This window comes from Tachypleus tridentatus, chromosome 1, assembly GCF_004210375.1.
Source record: "Tachypleus tridentatus isolate NWPU-2018 chromosome 1, ASM421037v1, whole genome shotgun sequence".
Taxonomy (NCBI): domain Eukaryota; kingdom Metazoa; phylum Arthropoda; class Merostomata; order Xiphosura; family Limulidae; genus Tachypleus; species Tachypleus tridentatus.
In genome coordinates this window covers 46,155,723-46,169,609 of record NC_134825.1, presented here as the reverse complement: position 1 = coordinate 46,169,609, position 13,887 = coordinate 46,155,723, and the positions used below count along the sequence as shown (strand labels likewise).

At 35.0% G+C, this 13,887-nt stretch overlaps 1 protein-coding gene across 1 annotated transcript in view; it reads right to left on the bottom strand.

Moving 5' to 3' along the window:
• Positions 1–13,887, bottom strand: part of LOC143247463 (uncharacterized) — a 65,249-nt gene that overhangs the window by 1,002 nt on the left and 50,360 nt on the right. The window contains exon 4 of the mRNA XM_076495627.1: positions 59–243. Within this exon, the coding sequence (XP_076351742.1) occupies positions 59–243 (185 nt within the window). The remainder of the gene's footprint in view (positions 1–58; positions 244–13,887) is intronic.

The following is a 13,887-nucleotide window of genomic DNA, read 5'->3' as shown; positions in this document are numbered from 1 at the left end:
TACCGCTGATCTCAATATGTTATAAATTCAATTCGTTATTGTAACTTCCACTACTAACCAAAAGAGGATTCACAGCTGGATCTTGGTTGTCGCAAGAAGATAAGAGAGAGGCATATTGAGGACTGCTATTTGACGCGACTGATCCAGATGGACTATCCGGTATAATAGGAACGATCTCCTGATCTTGATCATGATCAGCTTGAGAAGGTAATAGCTCTAGGTTTCCTAGTTTTCCCTTGAGTTCTACAAAACATAAACGGAGGACTATGATAAAAATTACATTTTTTGTCAAGGAGTGAACTGTACTTCCACGTGTCCTCTAGATTTTATTTAGAATGTAGTGACATTCTTTCAGTATTCCGAGTTTCAAAAATTAAATTATTTCCAGTAATGAAAGTTTAATTACTGACTTAATTTAAATAATTATCAACACCTGTACGGTTTATTATATTAAAAAACATCCAATATTAGAATGTAAAATATTAAACTGTATTTAAATATTACACTGTGTAATAAAATATTTACTTTTTCTTGTTCCTGGGCAGAAAGTGTTATTTCCCAATTTTTCTCTTCAAACTTTTCTTTTGTGACCTGGGAGCGTATAACGAAAACATGATGGGAGACTATATTTGGGGGCTGATACGTGAAAGTGATTTACATTACAGTCGCAAATCTCGAAAAACTACTCACTTCTAAACATTTTTGTATAACTTTAGTATAAATACATGTAAATCTTGATTCATATGTTGGTTTATTCAGACCTTATGTAAATGAAAATGTGCAAATTTGCCCATTTTTACATAGAAAATAGGTTACTTTCTAAATATCATTATCCAAGTCACAAGAGCAAAGTTTGAAGGGAATAATTGCCATTTTCTGTACTTTTACAACATAAGCAATTAAGAAATAACACATACTATCCAGGAACAAAATCTGTGTTACATAGTGTTATCCAAGATAAAACCGTTAGACAATGATAATAATAAAGGGGTACTGCAATTGTGTCTATTCCGTTAACAGTTATTAAATTTCCAAGTTGGCTCTCAGTTTAAAACCCTGAGATTGAAGATAAATTTTTTCATTTAACTTTAGTGTTTTTTGGGTAGCGTCCTCTGATGTTTCCTTCCGAAAATATGGAGTCCTATTTTCGCTACATAGATCTTAGAGACTACTGGTTTTAATAAGTTTCATTAAAAGTTTTTTGAACTTGTACTAACGATGTTTAACTAATCAAAAGTTCTGTCGCATCTTTCCTCAACAAGTACAGCATTGATATTTACGTGCAAAACTATATTGCCTAAAACGTAAGCAGTTGTAGCAGTTTCATGATAATATGGCTACTATAATGCCTACTAGGAACTGCCACTACGGTTAAGGTTTGCTGATAACCTTTTATATTTTTTCGCTTTTTTTTTCTATGAGATAAATGCTGTGTCTCTCAGTTCTTACATCCTAAGAAGAATATGTGATAAATGTGTAATACATCAACATTTTCACTGTCTACACCTGACAAACCAAGGTTATTGAATGTCTTCTGAAATAATTTATGATAACTAGGTAGAGGAATAAAGCATTTAATACTACTATAAATTGATAATTATACAGATTTAAAACACAAAACGTGAAAAACTATTCAAGATAGCTTGCTTTATTGTTGCGCTAAAATTCCTAAACAGAAATATAGTTTTACTGGGGTTTAAATGAACGTAGCGACCTCTACATTGATTAAGTGATAAAAGTTAATGCCTAGTTTTAGTTTGTTTTATGGCACAAGACGATTTTCTTGACGCTGTCTGGTAGTTCTGTGTAATAAAGCGCATTTTAACACTACAATCTTCAGGTGCGCAATAGAGTGGCTAAACCATAAAACCAATGGTTAACTATCGTGGTTCAATTACCAGTTTTGAAATCCACGCTATAAAACGTTACGATACCGTCAATTGTTCAGTAACTCCATGCATCACATTATATGTAATGCTTAGAATCATCTTATTGTTCTGTAAATGGTAGAGTGGGATAGATCAATATTTAGAAGAACATTTAAAGAGACACGTAGATATTTTATTATTACTCTATCAGTTGGATGCAAAATTTAACTTCATAACTGTGATACTACGTATTCGCTTCTTACATGATATCTATAAACACACGAAGAGTTTTCTTGCTCGATACATAGAATCGACCAACAGAAAATAACAATCACAATTTATCATTCGAGCGTGTACTTTTCAAACAAAAATTTTGAATGTCTAAAATAATTTATGACAATTGGGCACAACAGAGTGTCATAGTCAAAAGACGATATTAATAATTATCCAACTAAACGAATTGTATTATTCTGTTCATTCAACCTCTGCTAAAGCTGATTGACAGACATATGTTCCTTTAATATCAGTTCCTAACCATTATAAATCCCTTACAGTTGTTCAGCACGTGGCTATGAAAATGCTAGAAAATGACGTTGATTTCAAACGCGCGCGTTAACCTATTCAATTTCGAAGTTAGCTAGCGATGAACCTAGAGATATTTAAACCATTTATACTCATATAGAAGATCTGAATACAGAAAACTGTTTTATTATGAGCATATAGAGAGGTAAACATAAGTTGTGCCCTTAATCTTACGCGTATATTCAGTTAAAATGTATTTTTAAATCTAAATGTAGATTGCAAATAATTTGTTTAGGGTTTAAAAATTGAATATGTATATTTACGTCTTATACTGTTGTATACTATTATAAATACCCTTAAAGTTTTAGATTATATTTTACCCATTTCTAAGTGTCATCAAACTCACAAGAACATGAATGTTTTAAATCTACGTCATTTCTCCAGCGTTAAGAACCACGAGCTAAATGAATGAACAAAATCTATCATTAAAGAACAACTTAAAGCTCTCATAAGAACGAATAAAAAATGTGGGTAAAAGGATTTTGGTTTATTTTGAATTTCGCGCAAAGCTACACGAGGGCTATCTGCGCTAGTCGTCCCTAATTTTGCAGTGTAAAACCAGATGGAAGACAGCTAGTCATCACCACCCACCGCCAACTTTTGGGCTACTCTTTTACCAACGAATAATGGGATTGACCGTAACATTATAACGTCTTCACGGCTGAAAGAGCGAAAATATCTGCTGACTTACAACGCTAGAATCCGGGTTTCGATACCGGTGATGGGCAGAGCACAGATAATGCATTGTGTAGCTTTGTGCTTAACACTTCTAAATAACAGCCATGAGAGTAGCAGACAAATCGAACATTTCATCGAAAAAGAGATAGCAGTAAATGCTATTGACTATTTGCCTTCCCTATATATAGTCTTATCAGTTCAAAATTACGGATGGCTTTGAAGATGTATAGTTATAGTGTCATTTTACACTAATTTCTGAAACAAACAAACAAAGAAACTGATAGTTACTTTGGCAATCTGAATTGGAGACTTAACACTATCCATCAAAATTGATGTTTCCACTTTTTATGACCATTATTTTCATAACTAAAATTCTGTTGTGAGGTTACGTAATCACCTTCTGATAATCACAAAATTCACATAGCTTTACGGAAAGTTTGAGAACGTGTTTTAAGTGTTGTTGTTTTTTATTTCTCAGCTATTTTACTATTGATTGATCAAAGCAAGATCGCTTACAAAGTTAGTAAACAAAATGGAAATTTTGCTATTTTAACTTCACTTGTAGTCTATTCACCGGTGCTTCCTTTTACCCTGCGGGTTCGAATCCCCGTCACACCAAACGTTTCGACCTTCTTCGCTCCTCTACGTAAAATATTTTCTCAACCCAAACGAGCCGTTTTTACACATATATTTCTCTATAAGTGGGTGTTCTCGACATCACTGAAACTTAACAGAAAACTAACCAATGCTTTTTTACATCATTTTAAATTTTATGTAAATCATTCGCTTCCTTTCTACAGGCTTCAAAATTAAATTCTCTTTCTCTTCATTTTCTTTCGACATTGCAAAAGTCTGTATCACAGGAGTCAGACTAATAAAAAATATGGCGAAATCATGTGCTTATTTTGATAGCGGCTCACTGAACTGTCTCCGTTTTCATTAACACACATACAGTGTTTTCCAAAACGGTTATTTGTTGTCAGATATTCACACAAAACTACTTTAGAGTTGTTTCCATTATTCGTTTCTAGTACTGAACTGATAGACTAGAGGTAGGAAGCTAGTCAACAGTACCCAGTGTCAGCTCTTGGTCTCATGTTGTCAGACAAAGAGTTTGGTTTGAATTTTGCGCAGTTTCACGAGGGTTATCTGCGCTAGCCGTGTCTAAGTTAGCAGTGTAAGACTAGATGGAAGGCAGCTAGTCGTCACCACCCACCGCCAACTCTTGGGCTACTCTTTTACCAACGAACAGTGGGATTGACCGTCACATTGTAACGCTCCCACGGCTGAAAGGGCGAGTATGTTTGGTGCGACAGGGATTCAAACCCGCGATCCTCAGATTACGAGTCGAGTCACCTGGCTATGACGGGCCTAGACAGATAGAATGGTAAGATTTTACCATTATCTTTATATCGCACCAGTGACACCGAAGTGCACAGAGCGATATTTCATTTTTCTGTGATTGGACGTAAAATATTGACTTATAGATCCATAGTCGAGCAAGCCAACGCTTGCATCACTGTTAGCATTCTTTAGCAAGAACAGTCACGTTCAATCATTATGTTTCTATCCAATTTAGCATAAAAACTAAATACCATTTCGAGTGTTGCTAACCAAAAAATAAATAAATAAAAGAACTATGATATATATATAAATGCATATACATGTAAAACTAACTATTGTTTTAAACCTAGCAAGCCAGATCTAACGTAATAGCTTTAACTGTTATTTATCTCACAGATGAAAACAGTTCATTTAATTCCATTTGTGTCTTAATCCCTAAGAACTTCTTAAGAAAGTCATACAACTTCTGTTTTAAGTCTTATACGTGACTGCTTTGATTTCAGCCTCTTCCTCAACTTTAAAGTACCACACAAGCATTCTACATATTCTTGTACTGCAACTGAGAGGTAATTTCTTTAAAAATACGAACAATGCTTGCGTACTACAAGTGTATTCTGTCATAGCGGCAAGTATTTCATATTTTATTTTTAACTTTGTACCGCAGACTCTTGAAGACATTACAATATTTTCTCTGCTCGAAATTTTGATTTCACAAGTATGTCTTTTGTCAAAGAATGCAAAGAAATAAAATACAGACACACACGTGTGTGTGTGCATAATTTGAAACCTAAAAACTTAGTCAACTAATAACGTTAATGCTGTTCCTGTTTAGGTAATAGTATATACATATATTAAGTATAAATATATTATTTTATTGACACTTATGTATAATATCAAAATATCTGTAAGTAAATAAATAAGACATAAGATTAAAATATATGCACAATGAAGAAAAAATTCAATGATGGTCAGTCTGTGGACTCCAAAATCATCATAAATGTCATATTTGTCCCTTCCAGATATGCCATGTGACCCGGGTGTAGGTTTATTATTTCTGCATAATTATCTTAGATGTGGATATATTTGAAAAAGCCATAAATGGTGAAAAAATTAAGTCTGGTATTTAGATAAGGCATACAGATGATACATTCTTGTCATAGAGGTCTGATAATAAGGCATTAACAAGGTCTGCAAGCTGCTTGAATAACATAAAACCATCTATACGATTTACCTACGAAAATGAGAAAAATAACAGTTTCCGTTCTAAAGATGTATTGGTAAAAAAGAATGAACAAGATAATGTAGAGACGTCTACTTATAGGAAACCTTTTTTTCTGTTCTTATGCTACCCTACCAGGAATCATAAAATAGTTAAATACAAATATTCTGTGTTTTATACTTAGGTTCACGGAATTTTGAAGATACATACAAAAAAAAAGATGTTACTAATGAAATATATAATAGTTGAAAGGGGATTTAACTTAACTATTGCAGATAGAACAGTTAATCTTGCCATATGTTCCAGGATTAACTACTATTTTATTAAAAGTATCTTAAAAAACAATGTTTTACTTTATATTTAAACCGATAAAACAAATTTTAGACAATGCTAAATATAGCATCTTATTCATGGAAAAAGCGAGAATTTCTAGAATTGAATATGAAAGTTTTTATATTGGAGAGACAAAATGTAATTTATTTACATCGTTTAGCAGAACATCTTAGATGTGTAAGAAATAAAAAAAACCTGAAAATTTAGTCAAAGCCGAAAAGTGTACAAAAACACAACATAAGATATTATGGAAAGTGGCAGTAACCCTGACTCAACCAAATAATATTAGAGCCAGTAAAATACGCGAATCATAAGAAATAATGAAAGTTTAGAAAAGACCATGAATTATTAAATGGAGACGAAGGTCCAGCGAATATCTGCGTATCAATATGGTGGGTCCTCCCTTTCCAAGTATTATGCAAAAATAGTAAACCTATGTATAGTTTACAAGACATCAAGTGTCACGTAAGCTCACTTCTGATAAGGACATGGTAAAAGTCGTAACATGTAATCAACATTTTAAAGGCCGTAGATTGGTATGAATTTAGAAAAAATATTTTTAATTGTGCTTCTATTTTAACGTTGTGTGTTATTCATTATTATTATACACCGTTATACTATTTGCAACGTAAATAAATTTGAAGTTTAATAACTACAGAAAACAAGTTTGGTTAAACGTTTCATTCAACGGACATTTATCTCATGTCTAACACGTAGTTATCGTAAGTTGACCCCTGTGAGTAATTATTATTATTAATGAAAGGCAGATTTCTACTAAAATATTCACATAAGCTGCAACAAGAATTTGAGCTTTCCCAGGTGCGTAAAGAAAACCATTTTTACCAGTTCTGGGTTCACATCTACAGAACACACACTTAGTTTTTCAGCTACGCCAACTACATATACCCCAACATTTAGTTCACCTGTGAACACGAAAAAGGAAAAAAAAACCCAACCAAATAGCATTTCTCAACCTCAAGATCACAAGAACCGATACACAATTCAAAACAGAAATCTACGGGAAAATCACCCATATTAGACTAAACATTTCATGAGACTTAGAACGTGAAACAAAACAAAAACTTAACATATTAAGAAACCAAATAGACCCACCACAAATCCATGTTCACTCGATAAAATTAACCACTGATGGGTCTACGTCATTGAAAGTATACTTGTGTCCATTTACACTTCACACTGATGCATTTAGTTTCATTAACATGTGCATTAACGGCTACTTGTTTAGAATTTATTGGTGCAAAGCAACGTGGCTATCTGCACCAAACAACAGTTAAAAAGTGAAAAAGGAAGCATTTAAAAAAGCAAAAATAGATTAACAATAAACAACAAACAAACAACAATAAATCCCTAGATACAATAAATAACAAAACCTTATACTGCTGCATACCATATGATCCTGTCATCAGCGAAAAAATAACCAACATTTCGAAAAACCTTATAACAAAACTCAACATTCCAGTAAACACCAAACGTATTCAAAAATCAGGTATAAAACTAAAGTCCACACTACGTGAAAACTACACTGACGAACACAACACCAACATTATTTATAAAATACAATGCAACAACTGCCACGACTTCTATATTGGAGAAACAAGCAGAAAATTGGAAACTAGATTCAAAGAACAACAACAGCAACAAAAAAACTTTACACGTTTTTAAACACTGCAAATCAAATAAACACAACATAACCTCAGAAAACACCCGGGTACTAAGCTGGGAAACAAATATAAACAAACTCAAAATCAAAGAAGCCCTACTTATAAAACAACTAAAACCAAAATTAAACCAGTATGAAGGAACATCTTTATACCTCTAACTGCAACGCCCCCTACAGTCTTGTACCCGTTTATACTCTCGTCCCTAAGACATGCGCGTAGCAACGGTCACTTGCAAACTCTCTCTTTGTTAACCTGAAGATGGCTTAGAAAGGTCGAAACGTTGTTCTCTGCTTTATTAGTAAAAGTGTTAGTATTCATACAGCCGTTCTGAAACACATTTCTACCAATAAATTCATCTGAGTTACAACAAGAATTAGAGCTTTTCTATGTGCGTAAACAAAACCAATAACGTCAAGGAAATGAAGTGTTTTATGAAGATGTCAAGCACGTGTCAAATTCCAACTTTAAGTTTAATTTCAAACAATAAAACAACAAGAACAAAGTTTAGTTTCTTTGTTTATAAGAATATATCTGTAAAAGTCCATAGTTATATTGAGCAGGGAGTGAACTGAGTAACCATACAAAGGTTGAGACTTAATGTGAAGAAAGTAAGTAGGATGGTCACGATTTTTTTTCAACACGTGATATCATGTTGGAATACCAAAGGAAACTGATTAGATTGTTCGGACATATTTATTTCATATCACAGCTTTATTGTAGTAAAGATTTAAGAACTTATTTGATATTTTAAAATAATGTTGAGTAATAGATGGAGTCCTGACAATATACAATGTACACCCGTGAAACACTGACAGCACAATTTTTTAGGTCATTGAATTTGATTGTTTGTTTGAAGTTCAGCACAAAACAACGCAATGGGCTTCTGTGTTCTTCACATCACGAGTATCGAATTCTGTACTATAGCATTGTAAGCCCACATATACACTGCTGGCCAAAATACTAAGGCCAATGAACATAAAGATAAAATATGCATTTTGCGTTGTCAGACTTAACCACTTATTTGAATAGAGCTTCGAAAGATGAAAATAAGAAAAGGGAAAAAAAAAAACTTTTAGTATTTAATAGGGAAAATGTGAACACTATGAAATTAACGTAAATACCAGCTGATCAAACGCTTAAGACCATACCAAAAAGGAGTCCTAAACAAGGCAGGAAATGCCCAACAAGAGGTCTCAGTAGTTACTTGCACGGTCGTCATTGCGAATAACTACAAACATTTGCTTTAGCATGGTCGATATAAGCGTTTGCAGAAGGCTGGCTGGAATGTTATTACAAGTGGTGAAGATGGCTTCACGAAGATCGTGGACTGTTTGGAATTGACGTCCATTTCTATAAACTTTCCTTGCCATCCACCCCCAAACATTTTCAATGGGATTCAGTTCAGGCGAACACGCTGAATGGTCTAAGAGAATCACGTTATTCACCATGAAAAAAGTCTTTGTCCTGCGGGCATTGTGGATTGCAGCGTTGTACTGCTGAAAGTTCCAGTCATTTTCACACAGACGAGGGCATTCAGTCAATAAGGATGCTCTCTCCAACATGCCAATGTAGCCAGCTGCTGTATGACGCCCCTGTATAACCTGAAGCTCCATTGTTTCATGGAAGGAGAAAGCACCCCAGATCATGATGGAACCTCCTCCACTGTGTCGTGTAGAAAATGTCTCCGGTGGGATATTCTTATCGTGCCAGTAACGTTGAAAGCCATCTGGACCATTCAGGTTAATTTTTTTCTCATCAGAGAACAAAACCTTCTTCCACTTTTCTACGTCCCATATTTGGTGCTTCTCAGCAAAGTTTAACCGAGCTGTTTTGTGGTGTGGAAGGAGGCGTGGCCTCTGAAGACGTTTACAGTTTGTAAAGCCTTTCTCTCACAGATGCCGCCTTATTGTTCTTGAGCTGCATTCTGCGTCTGTAAGGGCCTTAATCTAGTTCGACGATCGGCTGGTATCTTGCCATCGAATCCCCTGCTTAACGCCAGCGAAATTTTTTTGGGCCGACCACTTGAAATTCTCGTTCCGTATCCCTCAGGGTTTTTAAAGAAATTTGCAACAGCAGTTTTATTACGCCCAATCTCGCCAGCGATGGTGCGTTGAGAAAGACCTTGCTTTTGCAGCTCGACAATTCTGCCACGCTCAAACTCTGTCAACTTTTTAGCCTTTGCCATGTTTTTACCCAGTGCTCATTGGCCTTAAGATTTTGGCCAGCAGTGTATATCTCTCTGCCACTGATGGGTGTACGTTATTGAAAGTATATTTATGTCCATTTACACTTCACACTGATGCATTTAGTTGCATTAACATGTGCGTTAATTAACGGTTACTTGTTTAAAGTTAATTGGTGCAAAGCAAAGAGGCTATCTGCGCCAAACAATAGTTAAAAGTAAAAGAAAAGAAGCATTACAAAAATCAAAAGTAGATCAAGTTAAACAGTGCTCATAATCAAGTGAAATATCAAATAAAATGAAAGACACCAATTGCCTTCAAAAGCTAAAAATACAATAAATCTGTACAATGTCACCATCGTCAATGACAATGTTCAACATCAGCGATGAAAAACATGAATAAAATGGCGTCACCAATCGCAGTCGTAACGAAAACCAAAAGCAAAACGTGAGCAACTATGATTCGAGTGTGAAAAAGGCCAGGCATTAGCAGATCTGTCCTCTGCAGAAAAATATAATGAGTCACAAAACAGTGGCCAATGCGTAGCTTAGACAAGACAGCATTGAAAAATGATGAATACGATTTCTCATGGTATCAGTCAGTTTGTAAGCAATACCACAATTCAAGTACTGTCACCTGGAGGAATGTTGCTCTCACATGTTTTATTTAACGTCCACAGCAGAAGTTTAATCTTGTTTTTCATTTTCCGTGTTAGTGTCATTTTAGCTGCTTGGCATCGTCTTCCTGTAATATATGGGAATATGAGACCATAGAACACTTCTTTGGAAGAGTGGTGGGAGGTGTCTCTGTAGAATAGTGATGTAAGTGGCAACGTTTAAATGGCCATCAATAATTACAAAGTCTATATTTCGGCATACCAGATGGCTAACCACATACCGTGATACTAATATTACCATGTCTAACTGTTCTCTACAAAAAAAAATAGTTGTAATTCATCGTGTGCCTTTATCCACACCCATGTATGGCTTCTGGAACAGAACTTGTGATTCATCGGAGTGGACATCTATTCTTCAAAACTCTACAGGATATGACGTATTTCAGTAGCCCAGGAAAAATCGTCACCTTACAAGCGCTGCTGTCACCAAAGGTTTTCCTCCTAGCCGAACTTGTTTAGGATCCAATGAGATGCATCCTCTTTCTTGCCTACAGTTTTTGACAGATTCTAACTAGAATTTCTTCGAGTTTCCCTTATCAGTACCCATTTGTCGAATGGTTTAATATTTGTCGGCCGTCCGATGCAATGTTTAGCAACTGTAATGCGTTGCCATCAACTTGTAAGACCAAGAGCTCGTGCACTTTAGTGACTACAACTAAATCGGCCTACTGGAGGACTCTGGTAAGAGGCGAAATAGTACGGACACCAACTGTTCGTGACACTTTCCTTGCATGTCTGACTTTTTTTATATACCTTATACGCAGGGCGGTACGAACAACAGACGGTTCCATTCTTTTCAGATGTTCTCATTGTATTATGCCAGAACACTGTAAAAATATATAGAGTAACCACAACCTCGACAGTCGTATCCATGCTCAGTTACTATGTGTCTCTATATTTCAGTTAACAAACTGACAACATTTGGAGTAACTCCAACTAGGAGATAAAGGTCTATGATGAAACCGTGTACGTCAATGACTAATCTATCCGGCTGACTGGGGAAGAGAAAATCCTTAGAACGAAAAAATATATTATTTTTACTTATATAAAATAGTACTATCATTCAATCTATAAACCTAACGGTTTTTGTTTGACTTTGAAGCCTTTATTTGTTTAATTTGGGTAGAGGAGGAATAAAACCAACGAAAACGGTCCTATGTTAAATCTTCTGTTCAGGCTGATTTCGGATGGCCTGATGTCTAAGGCGCTTGACAAGCAATTTTCAGGTCACGTGCTCGAATCCTTGTTGCAGACCATATTCACCCATGTGATGGGCAGTCCCACTTTTCGTTGTTGAAAGAGTAGCCCAAGAGTTGGCGGTGGGCGTTATTTACTAGCCACTTTCTCTCTGGTATATTACTTCTATAGTAACCCTGGCAAACGCAGATAGCCTTCGAGCAACTTTGCGCAAAATTCAAAACAAATCAAACCTGTTCAAGCCATTTGACTAAGTCTGCCTCAGTTTCGAAATAATACTTTGATCGAAGTCTTGCATCCCGAACTTTACAGAATAATAATATATTTCATTTGGAAGTTTCATTAAAGATTGAAAGAAAATTAACAGTATATGCACTGTCATTACGCATGTGGGCTCTACTTATCTCCTTTACACGGAAGGCAGTACGAGTAACGAACAGTTTAACTCCTTTCAGTTGTACGAACTGTATTCTGTTAGAGCATTGTACATATACAGACTAACCAAGTAGAAATTATCCAGCCCTCCAGTGGCACATTGGTATGTCAAAAGACTTATGTTACTAGAAACTGAATTTCGATACCCATGTAGCTTTGTGCTTAATAACAAACAATAACAATATAAATTATCCAGCTGTCCTAACTGAGAAGTGTATAGTTCACATAAAATTATAAGGACCAAAGACTATTAATAAGGCAGAAATTTTACCTGTTGTTGTCACTACATATACTTCGGGATTGAAAATTAAAATCAAGGAGTGTTAAAACTGATCAATTCTTGTACATCTATATCTGAAAGTACTGCTAATGTTATTGTAGCTTACAGACAGCCCAAAAAGTTGAACGATTTATTTTGATACAAATATAAAAATTAAAATATACAAGAAAGTATCACTAATTGTAATAACCTAAGATGTCAACTCTGTACTGTATGTTCTATTTCACAAGCCTGCGATGGTTTTATTGTCTTGAAATTGTTACATGTTATACAGCATTTCTTGTATACTGAATCCGAAAATGATATCGATTTTTCTCCATCACGTACATATTTTACACAAAACGTGATACGCACTTTTATGTAAGAGAATAATTTTCATTGAAATCGGATCACATTTTGTTGTGTTTAAAATGTTTATGACCACTGGTTATCGAGTTCTCTAGACAAATCGCAATGTGAAAGTCTTATTGATCGATCTAGAGCCTGCGAGAACCACACCACTAATATATAAACGGCCAATAGGCCGCATGACGTGTTATTTCTGGGTAGCAATTGTTTATGCGTACATTTGATAGTATTTTTTCTTTCCAGTATTATTTATTAGTCGCTATGGCAAAAAAGAGGTTGTGTAAAGGACCCAAACACATTCTGTTATATTTGTGGTTAAGTTGTTGTAAATTTAAGTAAGAATTATTTTCTACCCGATTTATAAAAAATAAATCCTTACGTGATAGAAAAAAATGAATGCTATTTTCGAAATCTGTGCAGCTGAATTATGGAAAAAAACAGTTATTAAAGACCTTTTATGAAGCTTAAATTCGTAGGCTTATGTTATTAACACCATTATTATTCAAAACATAGGTAAAAATCAGTATGTTTAAAATTAAAATATCATTTTTTTGCAATTCTAAAAAAATATTTATATGTTAAAATGTACAGTATGTTGTGTTTGTTAATTTGACTAAACCGGCCCGGCATGGCCAGGTGGGTTAAGGCGTGCGACTCGTAATCTGAGGGTCGCCGGTTCGCATCCCTGTCGCACCAAACATGCTCGCCTATTCTGCCGTGGGAGCGTTATAATATGACGGTTAATCCCACTATTCGTTGGTAAAAAAGTAGCCCAAGAGTTGGCGGTGGGTGGTGATGACTAGCTGCTTTCCCTCTAGTCTTACACTGCTAAATTAGGGACGGCTAGCGCAAATAGCCCTCGAGTAGCTTTGCGCGAAATTAAAAAACAAACAAACAAACAAATACTTTGACTAAATTGAAATGTAATGTATATAATGAGTCAACATAGTTTTATGTTAAAACCCAAGTCAGAGCCCATGAAGATGTTCTGAACAATATGTAAAATACATGAAATTAGCGATAGTTGGTAAAAAAAGTTCACACCATCTTTACTGTAACAAG